Source organism: Panthera uncia, chromosome A2, assembly GCF_023721935.1.
Source record: "Panthera uncia isolate 11264 chromosome A2, Puncia_PCG_1.0, whole genome shotgun sequence".
Lineage (NCBI taxonomy): Eukaryota > Metazoa > Chordata > Mammalia > Carnivora > Felidae > Panthera > Panthera uncia.
Window position 1 is genome coordinate 148,192,669 of NC_064816.1, and position 15,581 is coordinate 148,208,249.

A 15,581-nucleotide genomic window follows, 5' to 3' on the forward strand; every position below is an offset into this window, starting at 1 on the left:
ACGCTAACGAGAGAGACAACAGAGACGGCTGGCGAAAAGACAGGCGAAGAAAGGAGGATGCGATGAAAGTCACCTGCAGACAAAGCTACCAAGTCATAGCCAGCCTCTGGCATAATGTCAAGGGCAAAACCAATATGGACTGAGTGTGTATTATGTGTCAGGCATGTTTTATCTATGACTTCTGATATCATGTCCTGAGGGCCTAGAATGACCCACCCCAGAATACACACACTTGAGCTAGTCAATACCTCACCAAGTCTCAGGGGGACCACCAAACCACGAGAGGCAGTGATTTATAACGCTAAATACTTGAGAAAAGCGCCTGGCCTCCTATGGCAGTCCACCGGAGTGGATCAAGAGCCCTTGGGTTCGTTAACTTTGGGCAAGCTGGCGCCAGTCTCCTGGGGTTCCAGACCCAGGGAATACTCACCATCAGCTCTTCTGACACTGGAAACTGACAAACTGAAAACGGAAACATGCTCTGAGATAGAGAACAATACAGAAAGCCCAATAAGAACCTTCCTCGGTGACGGACGTTCTTGGAAGCGATCTTTGCCTTGGGGCTGGGCACATCTCCGTTTTCAGAGGGTGTGGTGTGATCCTTGACAGGTCCCGGCAGTGGTGCTGGCTCATGAATAATCAGTATGTCGTCTTTATTGTGCTGACCCAGATGCTGCTTCGCGAAATCAAAGCCCTTCACGCTAGGGATCTGCAACTAAAACACACAGACACACCCAAGCGAGAGAGTCAATCTGAAGTCCGGGGACTGTAAAAGGGGATTGTGAGGGCCGGCAAGACTGTGAGTGCCAACTTCCAACCCGAGATCGTGCTTGCCACCCCACCAATCTAACTGAACAAGCATCTCTAAAACATCAACAGTGTGCACAGGGCTATTTATACCTAGAGTTGGCAGAAAAGACAGATACTTGCGAAAGATGAAAGAAGATTATGGGACCAAATATCTAGACCATAATACAAAAGACACTGCAAGACAATACCTGGCCGCCATCACAGTAGCATGATCATGTGCTATGCAGTGGATTAGATGGAGACAGTGGCACGGGCGAGATATTCTTTATCGAGAAATGGAGACTGAGGCCGGGATTCGCAGGACAGGAAGAACTTGGAAATAAATGCAAAAGGGCAGCTACACAGAGAATGTCCTAAGATTGTGTCAGGGGCCAGAGAACACCTGAAAGCTGGGAAGAGAGCACATCAGCTGCCCTAGAAGGGTCAGAATGTGGGGACAGAGAGAAGGCTGCCCAACACCAAGTGCCAGTTTCTAGAGCAGAAAACCACTAAGCATTTCTAAAGAGGCAGATTTCCAAAATCCAAGCAGACAGGACACAAAGAGACCAATTGGGAAGTAATGAACAATTCTAAAGACAAGGCAGAAGGATCTGGAAGCCAAATATAGACGCAAGAGGCAAAGGAGGGAAAGCAGCCAGTGATAACTTGAATGACTTATAGGCAGACATCCTGAACAGTGGAAGGCACATTCGTCACGAAAGAATGCTAACCTGAGGAGATAAAAAGACAAGTTTCACTTCAGACACACTTCAGATTGGGATAGCAGGCAACGCTCCAAAGGAGAAGAGCTTGGTGTCACTGGACATGGACGATGACAGCTTGGGAGAGATTTCAGGCTGGAGATAGGACTTGGAGAGCATCTGTACAGAAGATGACGTGAAGGGGTCCTGAGATATTTTTAAAGATGGAAACAGAGTCTGTGGACAAAATGCTGGGTAACATCTAATAGTTTGGGGCTCAGAGGAAGAGGCGAGGGAAATAAATAGGTGACTTTCAAAGAAATAAAAGAATTTGTGAAGTCTAATGTAATAGAAGGCAAGGGGATAGAGAAGTTCTAGAAAGGAGTGGCCGAAATAAGTAATGCGGGCACAAAGAGAAAGGAGAAAGAGGTCTTTGAAAAAGCCCAGCTCTCACATTGGTGGATGCGCAAGTCCTACCTTAGGTACGTGGTGGCAACACCAAACCCACAGCCAACACCCCGTGGACCTGCCATGACGGAGTCCACGCCTCAGCTCCCAGGGCTGCGCTAACACAGGAAAAGAGCTCAAAAGTATATAGAAATGTGGGCAATAAAGGTGAGGCACCCTTTGCGGTGACACTGAAAGTGTCGGGGGTCGGGGGGAGGCATTATGTGTCATTAATTGGAACTTGAAGAGTATAGGAAACTAAACTGCGTTTCAATAATTGCCCCACGGGTCTCCTTGGCAGGAAAGCCACATGCACACCAAAGCCCTTGGCGAGGCTGTATTCCACACTTTAAAGAGAGTCCATCGGTCAAAGACAAAGGCCAAAACAACCTAAGGAGTTATTTTAGACAATGGGCTATGTGTAGGAGCAAAAGGTTTTGTCATATTTGTGCTAACTTCATGCCAAACGAGTGACAACGCCAAAGGCTTACATCTGTGATCTCGAAGGTCTTTTTAGCACTAGAAGTCTACAATCTGTGACTAGAAAGGAAGTAGTCGGTAATAATGACTTATTCCAGCAGAGGGGGACAAAACTTACTATAAATGTAGTTTACAAAGCTGTTGCTTGGAAACAAGAGGCAAAGACCCGGTGAGGCTCTGTTTTCTAAATTAATGATCCCGTGTGACCAGAGCAGACTACTCCACCACAGACGGGGGCTGTTCGTGAGTGTGCCTGTGGTCTGGGCATCACTCTGGTTCCCCTTTCCTACCTCCTGTCGTAAGAGTCCTTCCCTTGCTTTTTACCCCTGCCACACCTCCTGTTAGTTCCATAAACAAACTGCCTCTAAATGGAAGAATCACGGATATAATCAATAGTCACTGAGTCAACCCTGTCAACACCATTTAGTAAATCTTGGTAAAATCTTCTTTAGTGTACTTCCCAGTAAGAAAGTAAATGCCTCTAATGACCAGGAAACAATCACTTTTGCAAGGCAGACAGTCAGCTTTAGAAAAACTGAAGGAGGAGCCACAGACTGCCTCCTCCAAGTAAAGGTCTCCAAAGTGAATAAAGGAAAAAATACAAACGGCACTGCCTCTGTGGTCCAGTCTGTGTACCCCAAGTCTAGGGATTAATACTGGTCACCTACCCTGACAAACTCTCAGAGTTCGTGCAAGAAACAAGCACATGTATATGTCGAAATGCTTCATAAATGTCTAAGTACCATCCAGGTGCAATTGACAACATCGCTGTTGCTATTGGCTGATGAAATGTCAAGCAGTTAACAGAAACTGCTAAGTGTTCTCAGGCGTCAGATAAAAGCTATAAAGTTAGATACAAAATTTTCTAATTCAGCACCAAGATATGACAGGGTAGACCCTCCATAAATATTTGATAACTAAATGAATTTTATTTTTTTTTTATTTTTTTTTTTAATTTTTTTAACGTGTATTTATTTTTGAGACAGAGAGAGACAGAGCATGAACGGGGAGGGTCAGAGAGAGAGGGAGACACAGAATCCGAAACAGGCTCCAGGCTCTGAGCTGTCAGCACAGAGCCCGACGCGGGGCTCGAACCCACAGACCGCGAGATCATGACCTGAGCTGAAGTCGGACGCTCAGCCGACTGAGCCACCCAGGTGCCCACTAAATGAATTTTAAAAAGTCATTTGGGGCTCCAAACTTACTGGATCTTGTGGGGAACCAAGGAAAGGCCCTGCCGGCTCACTGTTGATTCCCACCAACGTCTTCGAATATATCCATTAGATCTTGCACTACTTACAGGCAAGGTGAGTCACCACCTTCAACAATAGAAATTTGGCAACTAACCTGTGCTTCTGCACAAAACAAAAGCTACCTTAGAACACACAAAAGGAAGAAATTAGAGGAAACCTTGCCCACTTATGCAATTAGCTCCTTTTGTTTTATCCCTACTTTCCAGAATGCTTTTTTTCTAGTTTTTCCATTTCTTAAAAACAAACAAACAAACAAAAAATCTAGAGTTAAGTCTGGCTGTATTGTGTCTCCGGCTTCCCCATGCAGAATAAGCTTCAATCAGTATTTTATAAAAGAAGAGCCACAATTAATTAGGGCCTTCAATATTTCTCTAAGGACCCATTATTTCTGAGGAAAGATGGCTCTCTTTTGTTCCATCCCTCTTTAATATGTCACAGAGGGGGCAGTCCCCATTGTCCGTGCCCCACTGGAATACGTCGCCGACGAGTCAGAGAGGGCTGGTAAAGCAGGTCAGCCAAAGAATAGGAGAGATGCCTGATGAATTTTAAAATGCATGAGCCATAAATATAATACGACCTGGGTGGAACAAGACGGAGCGAATCCCCAGTTCTCCAGTTAGCCTGAACCCCTGGGAAGGAGCAGTTAAGATGACAATAGAAACCACAGAGCAAACCCCAAACGTGCCTGAATAAAAATGTGCAGTCTCGCAGACTGCAGCACTGTCTATGCATTTCTTATTTGGTGGATGTGATCTGTGAAAAGTCACCACGGTCGCCATGCTGATTCCATTCAGAAGGCGAAGACAAGGAGACGTTACCACCGTCTGTCCCTGCTGCAGCCCTGGGACCTCTGGTCACCCTGCAGTCTTGGAGGTAGCAGCCAAGTGACAGCGGGGGAACTGAACTCCCCACAAACTAGGTGCTACGGGGTCCTTGCACAGAATCAAAGAGCAACCGCAGGGGATGAGAGGAATTTGGCTGAGATGGAAGAAATGCCCACGAAGCTTCTCTCTTCCATCAGCTGTCCACACAGCCTTCCACAGTGGTCGTTCCCGGCATGAATATGTTCAAGCTGCTCTCCCTGCTGAAAATCCATCACTGGCTCCTCACTACCTACAGCACCACTGCCAACCCCTGATCTGTCCTACAACCCCTCCCAGCCTGGCTCTTGCCTACCGTCCCCTCAGTTTTTCCTGTGCCCTTCCATAAACCTTTTCTCCATCGTTCCTGACAGATGGACCATTCCCTCCACCTGAGCCCACTTCATCTGGTTCATCTCTTCAACCTCTGAGCTTCAGCCCCAGCATCACCCCTTCCCAGAGGGCAGAGGCAGCCCACTGCCCAATGGGGTAGCTGCCCCTCCTCCCTGCTTCCGTGGCAGCCTGGACAGACTTAGGCTGCAATGTGTCAGTGTCTGGGTCACTTGTCCTCTCTTACTAAAGGCCTCGAAGGCAGGGATTGCATGTCATCTGGGCTTGTGACCCAGCCTGGCCCTGCTTGGCTCAGAGCAAAGGCTGGGTGTTGGGTGAACGGATAAGCAGTGACTGAAGCAGCTCCCTCTGGCTGCCCACAGTGCCCACAGGTCAGGAACCATGGTCCCACGCCAACAACAGAGTATGGACTACCCCATCAGAAGGAACAAGCTTCCGTGGGATCAGCAGCATCTAGCCAATGCCATCCATGTCTTTAAATAGAGCCTCAAACAGGGCGAGGTGGGTCCAAGCTGCAGTTTTTCTGATACCAGTAAAAAGTGATGGCTTTGGGCTACACATTAAAGAGACTACAGAAAAAAGAAAGATATGGGTTAGGTTTGTTTTTTTTAATTAGTGGAAATAAAAAAGGACCCTGTCTCCAAATGTAACAGAATGGTCTCTCCCTCTTATCATATGTCAAAACGAATCCACTCCCAATCTGAAGAGGTTTCCTGCTCATTACAAGGGGTAGTGGGTGTGGACTCTTGGTCAGCACATTTATTGTTTCCAGATGTTTGTAGCTCTGAGATTTGCTCGGGGGATCTAGGGGAGTAGCAGTGCAGCAACATCGGGGGGGAGGGGGCGGGGGGCAGGGTGAGCACAAGAAGGAGAAAGAACTCTTGACGTCACAGGGGAAGCTGGCATCTTTTCAAACTGTCCCAAGGGATGGGCTAGAGGCCCCTCACTACTGCCACGTAAATCTTAGAAGAAACAGTTGTAAAGTAGAGATATTTGTTTCTAAACTAAACACAGATCATCCTTTTCCTATCATAAACACGAGACAAGACCTATATAGTGGGTTCCTATGCCAGCAAAACAAAGACCACGCTTCTGAAATGTCACGGGGCTTTGGCCCCCCTTCCAGTGTCAGAAGACACTCCCTCAGGGGTCCCCTTCATGCAGGAGACCTTCCTACAAACATGCCGTAAAGGGCAACTCCGAGGGCTGGAGGTTCTATTTGAAACTCTGTCCATTTGACTTATAGCAACATCTGGGGCACGAAAATATTTCAGAAGTAAAAGTAGGAGAAGGAGAAAACTTGGGGAATATCCTGTTTTGAACTCAAGGGATGTTGTCCTCTGACAGTTGAATGAAGGAACAGATGACAGATGGGCTTCCATGGGGAGTGTTTATGTTGGGCAACATGGAACATGAAAGACCTGACGACATAACCATCTATACTTGGTAAATCTCTCTGTAACATTACTCTTTCACCGGAACAAAAACATTTCCAAACCTACTGTTGATCTTAGTACAATGAAATTCACGCAATGAATGATTCAGCACATCAAGCATTTTTTCCAGGTTTTTTCCACGCCACTACCTCGCCTAACAACAAAACAACCTTAGCACACTATGTAAATAATAAATGAAGACAGGTAATAAATAGAACCTTAGTGTATAAAATGCTTCCAATACATTTGTGCGCCTGGGTGGCTCAGTCGGTTAAGCGTCCGACTTCGGCTCAGGTCACGATCTCGCGGTCCGTGGGTTCGAGCCCCGCGTCGGGCTCTGTGCTGACAGCTCAGAGCCTGGAGCCTGTTTCAGATTCTGTGTCTCCCTCTTTCTCTGGCCCTACCCTGTTCATGCTCTCTCTCTCTCTGTCTCAAAAATAAATAAATGTTAAAAAAAAAAATTTAAAGCGCTTCCAATACATTTGATAATCATAAGCTTCTAACTTAGTCACGGCTTTGCATTTTAGTTAATTCATAAGAAAAAAATACTTATTTTTTTTCTTTCAATAGGTATAGGTTTGTCATGGGCAGCGTTTCTTACAGCCAAACAGAATAAATTTCAAAGGCTAACAGGCAGCCCTTTATTTCTTCTTGTTCTGCCTCTTGCTTGCTTTTTTTAATCAAACTTCTAGAGTCAAATGAGCCCTCTAAATGTGTGAGACACACAGAGGGTGTACATTCATAAACACAGTAGATGGACTACCATTTTCCATTCCCTTGGCAATGGCTAATTGGCACGGTGGGCTAGACGTGTGCAGCTACTGACTTCTTCTTGGGTATTTGGCATGTTTTTGCTCAGAAAAGATCAACCAAAACTAGACACTTACTAAGAGTCAATATCTTTGCTCTGAAACTGCTATGTGACAAACATTGCAGGAACCACTCAAACATAAATGTGAGAACTGCTATTATTATAAAAACTAAATTGAGTGCTTTGGAATGACATGAAAAAGATGTTTTAAAAACACTGCTGTCAAATTAGGGGTAGGTGAATTAACTCTAAAAGATGGCAGACTTGGAGTGGGTGTTGAAAAAAATAATCTAGAGAATTCTGCACTCAGGTTGCTTGCTCTTCTCTAAAGAAACCCAAGCTGGAAACAGCAGCTGATGCATTAGAGGTGTTATTTCTTACAAGAAAAACCACACAGAATCTTCTCAGTAAACCAACAATCCCAAAAATAAAATATAAAAGAAAAAAAGATTCAGAGTATATCAAAAGATTGGCAAATAAGAACCCACTTGTATATTTAAAATGTTTAAGGCATGCAGTATCATTTTTTAATGATTACATGATCTTAATCAAGGTGGATAGTGGACTTCCAATATGGTGCATGGAAAATAAACTGTCTAGTGAGGCCGTGTATGAACGAAATTGAGATACAGATCTGAGAAACCCTCCCTTAGCTCCTGTTCTCTGAAGCTATCCAGGGTTAAAATAGATCAGAATTCATACAAAAATGGATGTGATCTTTAATCATCTCATAAATAAAATCACACAACCTGGGAGCTTATAACATTCCTAAGCCTTGATACAGCTTCATCTTCTTGGCACATATTTAATTCTAAGAAGAAACGGGGTTCCAGTAAGCAAATATGAGGCAAAGGGATACCACCGTTAAAGCCACAAAATGTCCCTACTAGCTCCCTCTCCTGTCTTTCAGTATCAAGAGCCTGAACTCAGCCTACCCTAGTCCGTAAGACGGCCTATGTGAACACGGGGCAGTTACGCCCCTTACCTTCTGACGCTGCTGGATGTTGGCCACCGTGTCAGGCTGGAAGTCCAACTTGTCCGTGCGGCAGAGTTTCCAGTAGAGGATGATGACGATCACCGTCACCACGAGCACTGGAATGACCACACCAACAATGACCCAGAGGTTGCTGCTCTGGGACTCTGGGGACGGCCTCTTCACTCTGTCCAAGGCTGCAGACAAAGAAGACAGGTCATTCGCTAATTCTTCTGCACTCGTTTACTGGACAGCCCTTCTGTGAGGAACACAAAGAACATGCCTTCTTCTGTGAGAAACCTGGAGAGTCCTTGTCGTTTCAGGTCAAAACAAGTAGTTGGAGGCTGTGATCTCCTGATGGCTAGAAACATGACTCAGTAAACAAACACAACACAGACTGTTACGTCCTCAATGCATTAGCGACCACGGTGACATAGGTGACGTGTCTAAAGGAACATGGCTCATCTGATGGCAGAGCTAGGTTAATTCCAGGTCTCCTGACTTCCAGTGTGTCCCACCAGCTCCACTGTAACCTCACTCTAGGAACGCTTCCATACTAAAAACCAGAAACCCCAACAAGTAATCTGTGAGCGTCGCGTTAACTTCCTCACCTGCTTCTCCCTCTAAACCCCTAAAGCAAGATTTGAGGTACCAGATGTCAATTTCTAAATTATGTGAAATCCCACTTACTTATTCCAAATCTGCCACTCCCCACCCTCCTGACCACCCCAACCACTGCCAAGCCTCCCATCTGACGTGATCTTGGAGGGATAGGCTTCAACCCCTCTGCCTTCAATTCCTTCACCAGCTCCTTTCCCTAACCTTGTCTCCTGATCCAGGGCCCTTGACCTCTTCATTCTGCACCCATCCTCTCAAAGGTCTCAGCTCCACTCAAAGCTCAGGTTCCAATCACCCGACAACCCAAACCCAAATGTCCCCCTCCCCTCTGCCCAACCTCCTCATCCGTTGTGATCACTTCCTAAAGACCTCTCCATGACAATACTAGTTTCCTCCCTTTCTAAGTTATTTTACTCTGGTTACTGTGGCCTTGCAAACGGTACCTTACTATATTTTAAAATGCATTTTATTACATAAATGTGTTATCTTGACATACGGCGCCACTCCACTCATTAATATGGTCATGACTCTAAGTCTTGTCTCTTGCAATACATTTCAGTCTCCACAGGCACGGGCTAAGTCTTACGCTTTTTTCACATCCTATAATGGTTAACATGTGCTATGGGATCAGAATGTTTCTGCTCAAAGATGTAACAACACAAACATTCCCGGTGCCGGCTTAAGTGTGGGTTTAGGCCCTGAGAGAGTGACAAGGGAAGGGAGCGAGCCCTCTGAAGCACATGCACTATGCAGAAAGCACAAATGAGAGAGCACAGGCTATGCGAGAAGTGAAAAAGAGGACAAAGTGTTAATCTTATTTTTGAATTTGACCTGAATATAGTCTATATATGTGACTCATTTTGCATGAAAACAACTGACCATACGGAAAGAGTGACAGAATCAAACCGAGGAGCTGGGACAAGTGGATCCTCTCCTTGGATCTCACCTAGTAACACCGTGGGGGAGGCACGGATTCACCAAATGAGGCCCTGATACCAGGGTCTATGGCTGCCCTAGGGCCTGACGTTGGCTGAGGCTTCCAATCCTAGGATCCTTACCCTGTGGATTTTAGCAAGAAACTGAGGAAAGAGATGTGCAAAGAGCAAATGGAAGTAGTGGGAAAGGTGCCCGTACCATATCGCAATCGATCTTTTTTCAAAAGTGAAGTGCTTAGCTGGAATGCTGTGAGCACAGAGCCTGCTTGAGATTCTCTCTCTGCCTGCCTGCCTGCGCCTCTCTCTCTCTCTCTCTCAGGATGGATAAATAAACTTAAATTATTTTTCATAAAATAAGATAAAATAAAATAAATAAAATAAAATAATAAAATAAAATAAAATACAAAACGTCCTAGATGAAGAAAACTAAGAGCTTTGTTTATTTTTTTTCTCACTGCTCTGAAACAGAACATACTAACATGCGACCATATCTGAAATACACAAACACAAACCACCAACAGCTATTTGCTTAAACTCTCTCCACTGTCATCTATGAATCAGGCAAAGTGTGCCCGGGAGTCCTCGTCCTGCTTAGTTTCCAGGGACAAGTACAGATTTCACAAAGAATCTTCCATTATCAAGGATAACCGTGAAGCTGTCATTTTTCAAAAGTGCCTTTGCCTCCTCTGTGTTCCCTACAAAGACCTTTTCAAGAGTCTCTGATGCTCAATTACTTCTCAACACTTACTTATCCCCTTACTCTTGGGAGAAAATATCACCAAGCTCCCTACAAGGATTGCTCTCTGGCTCATAGTGCAAGAACATCCACATTAAAATAGCAGCCTGATTCATAAGGGAACATTTAGAGAAATACGCTCTTCCACGCCCCTCCTTCTCCTTCATTTTAAATACCCAAAATCTGGGAGCTGAAAAATAAGGCGCCGAGAGCAATCACTGCCAGGGGGCCAAGTATCTTCCAACAATAATACAGAAATATCAAAATACCTCTTTCTAAATTGTGAAGTACTGTGAGGATGGGGAGGGAGAGAAATAGCAATGAAAAGGGGACGGATCAAGGACTTCTTTGTGTTAAAAAACTCAGAAGGAAGCCAGTAAATGCAGAGGGCACCTCCCAGCTTCCTGTGTGACTAACTGTCCCCACCAACGTTCAAAATACGACAGACAAGATTTTGGAATAAATACAGAGAAAGCAAGTTATTTTACCGAAGACAAAATTTTCAAAAGAAAAATAGTACAGGAGCAGGGGAAAAAATATTACAGTTAACTTAAGCTACGAGAACTCACTCTAACACTTGGGATACAAAATGCCAGGTAAGAAAAACAGCAGTGAAGGCTAAATCAACAAAATAAACAAAGAAGGACTTGTCGAGTGAATTTTCACAACTGACATCTTATTCGAGCGTCCTGTAATAAGGGTTTAAGACAGAAATCTACTCTGTGCACATAAGAGTGCTTTAAATTCAGATTTCGTTGTCAGAAAACAGACTGGCTTTTGACCACAGCACAGCTTGACAATATTTGACAATACTTAGGGTCTATGCCTCATGCACTTACGTTGGGCAACAGCACCTTGAATTCGGTAACCCAAGATAATGGCTGCTCTCTGGATATCTATCTTGTTAATCAGATCTGAAGACTTGACTGCACTGAGTCTTTCTCCATCTTGATCCTCCACAAAGTAGATGAGCTGCACAGGATTGTCATCTCCCTCTAGCCTTGACACGTTTACCATCTGAAAGATAACAGAAACCATTAGCATTTTCAAAGCTCATGTTTCCAGATGCCCTTTCTCAGGGCACTCCATCTTGACTGTGGTATTCAGGATTCATTCCAGTCCTCATACTGAGCTCGTTACACCATTCTGGATCCCACAATCCCCACGAGGCTGTCTTGATGGGAAGGTGGATGGTTAAAACGAAAGTTACTCTGTACGGAATAACAAATGTGCTTCATCTTGCTCAGAGTCTGCTCTGAGACACATGGGCAAGTTGGATACAGAGAACACAAGGCTGCCAAGTCCAGGCAGTCTGAATTGCTACCAACCAGCTCTAGCACATCATAGGAGAACACTAATCTCCTCCCCACATGAATCGTAACCGTTAGGTACACCCCTAGTTCCCAGAAACTATTACTGGTTCTATCCAATCTCATCTTGAATCTTATCAGGATTCTCTCTTTTTTTGGTACGAGGTTTCTCAATCTTCTCTACTGCCATTTTGGTTCAGTGGGGGGCTATCCCAAGTATTGCAGGATATACAGCAGCATCACTGTCCTCCACTCACTAGATGCCACTACCAGTAACCATACCCTCCCACACTAGTTGTGACAAACAAAAATGTCACCAGACATTGCCAAATGTACCCTACATGGCAGGGGACAGGGGCAGCAAAATCACCCTCACTTGAGAACCACTGCTCTCAGGATGATAAATCTCATAAATTCTTTAACATCCCACTCTCAGTGATAGATAGATCATCCAGACAGAGAATCATAAGGAAACAGCAGATTTGAGCAACACTATAGACTAAAGGAACCTAACAGACATTTACAGAGCATTACATCCAGTATCAAGAGAAGTGAATACACATTCTTCTCAAGCACACGTGGAACATTTTCTAGGATACCACATGTTGGGCCACAAAACAAGTCTCAACAAATTCAAGAAGACAGAAGTGATATCAAGTATCTATTCTGACCCCAATGGTATGAAACTAATCAATAATAGGAGAAAAGCTGGAAATTTCACAAATACAGGGAAATTAAACAGCACACTCCTAAAAACACCAATAGACCAAAGAAGAAATCAAAAGGGAAATTTAAAAAGTATCTTGAGACAAATGAAAGAAACACAACATACCACAAACTTATGGGATACAGCAAAAGCAGTTTAAGAGGAAAGTTTATAGCTATAAACGCATACATCAAGAAAAAAGAAAGATCTCAAATAAAAATTAGCTTTACACCTCAAGGAACTGGAAGGAAGGAGGGAAGGAAGGAAGGAAAAAGACAAGACCTAAGCCCAAGGTTAGCAGAAGGTAGAAAATAATAAAGTTTAGAACAGAAATAAATAAAACAGAGAATAGGAAAAATGAACAAAACTACGAGTTGGCTCTAAAAAGATAAAATTGACAAATCTTCAGTGAGACTAACAAAAAAAAGGACTTAAATGAAAGTTATAAATAAAATAGGAGACACTGCAACAGATAATAGAAATACAAAGGATCATAAGAGAATACCATAAATTATACACCAACAAATTGGATAACTTAGAAGCAATGGATAAACACACATGACCTACTGAGATGGAATCACAAAGAAATAGAAAATGTGAACAGACCAATAAGGACTGAGAAGATTGAATCGGTAATCAAAAACTTCCCAACAAAAAAAGCCCAGGACCAGATGGTTTCACTGACGAATCCTACCAAACATTTGAAGTATTAATGCTAATCCTTCTCAAAATTTTCCAAAACAATAAAGAGAAGGGAACATTCCCAAACTCATTTTATGAGACCAATAATACCCTGATACCAAACTCCAATAAGGGTACTACGAAAGAAAGAAAGAAAGAAAGAAAGAAAGAAAGAAAGAAAGAAAGAAAAAGAAAGGAAACTACAGGCCACTATCTCTGATGAATTAGATGTAAAAATTCTCAACAAAATATATTTCTAGCAAACCAAATGCAACAGCACATTAAAAAGATAATGCACCAGGGCACCTGGGTGGCTCAGTCAGTTAAGAGACTGATTTTGGCTCAGGTCATTATCTCATGAGTTTGAGCCCCACATCAGGCTCTGTGCTGACAGCTTGGAGCCTGGAGTCTGCTTCAGATTCTGTGTCTCCCTCTCTCTCTCTGCCCCTCCCCGGCTCATGCTCAGGCTCATGCTCTGTCTCTCTCTCTGTCTCTCTCTCAAAAATAAACAAACATTTTTTTTTTTTTTAATTTTTAACGTTTATTTATTTTTGAGACAGAGAGAGACAGAGCATGAACGGGGGACGGGCAGAGAGAGAGGGAGACCCAGAACCGGAAGCAGGCTCCAGGCTCTGAGCCATCAGCCCAGAGCCCGACGCGGGGCTCGAACTCACAGACGGTGAGATCGTGACCTGAGCTGAAGTCGGACGCTTAACCGACTGAGCCACCCAGGCGCCCCAAAAATAAACAAACATTTAAAAAAAAAATTTTTTTAAAAGATCATGCACCGTGATCAAGTGGGATTTATCCTTGAGAAACAAGGATGGTTCAACATATGCAAATCAGTAAGTGTGATATATCACATAAAAAAATGAAAGATAAAAATCATATGATCATCTCAAAAGATGTAGGTAAAGTATATGACAAAACTCAATATCCATTAATGATAACAACTCTCAACAAATTAAGTGTAGAAGGAAATACCTCAACATACTACAGGCCATATATGACAAACCCACAGCTAACATACTCAGTGGTATAAGGTTGAAAGTTTTTCCTATAAGATCAGAAACAAGAGTGCCTACTCCCACTATTCCTATTCAACACAGTACTGGAAGTCCTAGCCAATGCAACTAGGCAAGAAAAAGAAATAAAAGGCATCCAAATTAGAAAGAAAGAAGTAAAATCTATCACTATTTACAGATGACATGATATTATATATAGAAAACCCTAAAGACTCCACCAAAAAAAAAAAAAAAACTATTAGAATAAATGAATGCAGTAAAGTTACAGGATACAAAATTAATACATGAAAATCTGTTATGTTTTTATGCATCAACAATAAGGTATCTGAAAAAATAAATAAAACAATCCCATTCACAACAGCATCAAAAATAATAAAATACTAAGGAATAAACTGAACCAAGGAATTAGAAAATCTGTACACTGAGGGGCACCTGGGTGGCTCACTCAGTTAAGCACCCAACTTCGGCTCAGATCACGATCTCATGGTTCATAAGTTCGAGCCCCACATCAGGCTCCTCTGCTGTCAGCACAGAGCTTGCTTTGGCTCCTCTGTCCCCCTCTCTATGCCCTTCCCCTGCTTGTGGTCTCTTGCTCTCTTTCAAAAATAAAATAAACACTGAAAAATTAAAAAAAAAAGTTCTGTGCACTGAAAATATAAGATGCTGATCAAAGAAACTAAAGACACAAATAAATAGAAAGATATCCTGTGTTTGTGGATTGGAATAATTAACATTGTTAAAGCATCCATATTATCCAAAGCCAACTATAGGTGCCATCTATTGCCGTCAAAATTCCAGTGGCATTTAGAAATAGAAAACAATCCTAAAATTCATATGGAACCACAGAGGACCATGGTGACAAAGGAGCCAAGAATACTCAATGGGGAAGAGATGGTCTTTTCAATAAATGGTGCTGGGAAAACTGTGTATTCACATCCAAAAGAATGAAAGTGGGCCCCTCACAAAAATTAACTTCAATGGAAAGATTTAAATGTAAGACCTGAAACCACAAAACTCCTAGAATAAAACATAAGGGCAAGGCTCCTTGACACTGTTCTTGGCAATGATTTTCTGGATATAACGCTGAAAGCACAAGCTACAAAGCAAAAAATAAACAAGCAGACTATATCAAACTTAAAAACTTCTGCACAGCAAAAAAGGAAAAAAAGATTCAACAAAATGAAAAGGCAACCTACAGAATGGAAGAAATTATGCACAAATCAAATATTTGATAAGGGGTTAATAACCAAAATATATAAGGAACTCAAACAACTCAATAGCAAAAAACACAAAAAAACTCTGACTTAAAAATGGGCATTATGGCACAAGAACAGACACTCAGATCAACGGAACAGAATAGAGAACCCAGAAATGGACACACAAACGTATGGCCAACTAAGCTTTGACAAAGCAGAAAAGAATATCCAATGGAATAAAGACAGCCTCCTCAGCAAATGGTGCTGGGAAAA

At 43.0% G+C, this 15,581-nt stretch overlaps 1 protein-coding gene across 2 annotated transcripts in view; it reads right to left on the reverse strand.

Moving 5' to 3' along the window:
- Positions 1-15,581, reverse strand: part of KIAA1549 (KIAA1549 ortholog) — a 138,106-nt gene that overhangs the window by 57,382 nt on the left and 65,143 nt on the right. For both annotated transcript variants that reach the window (XM_049641937.1, XM_049641936.1), the window contains 3 exons: positions 11,230-11,407; positions 8,114-8,298; positions 519-715 (listed from right to left, as the gene is read on the reverse strand). In XM_049641937.1, coding sequence (XP_049497894.1) covers positions 519-715; positions 8,114-8,298; positions 11,230-11,407 — 560 coding nt within the window. The remainder of the gene's footprint in view (positions 1-518; positions 716-8,113; positions 8,299-11,229; positions 11,408-15,581) is intronic.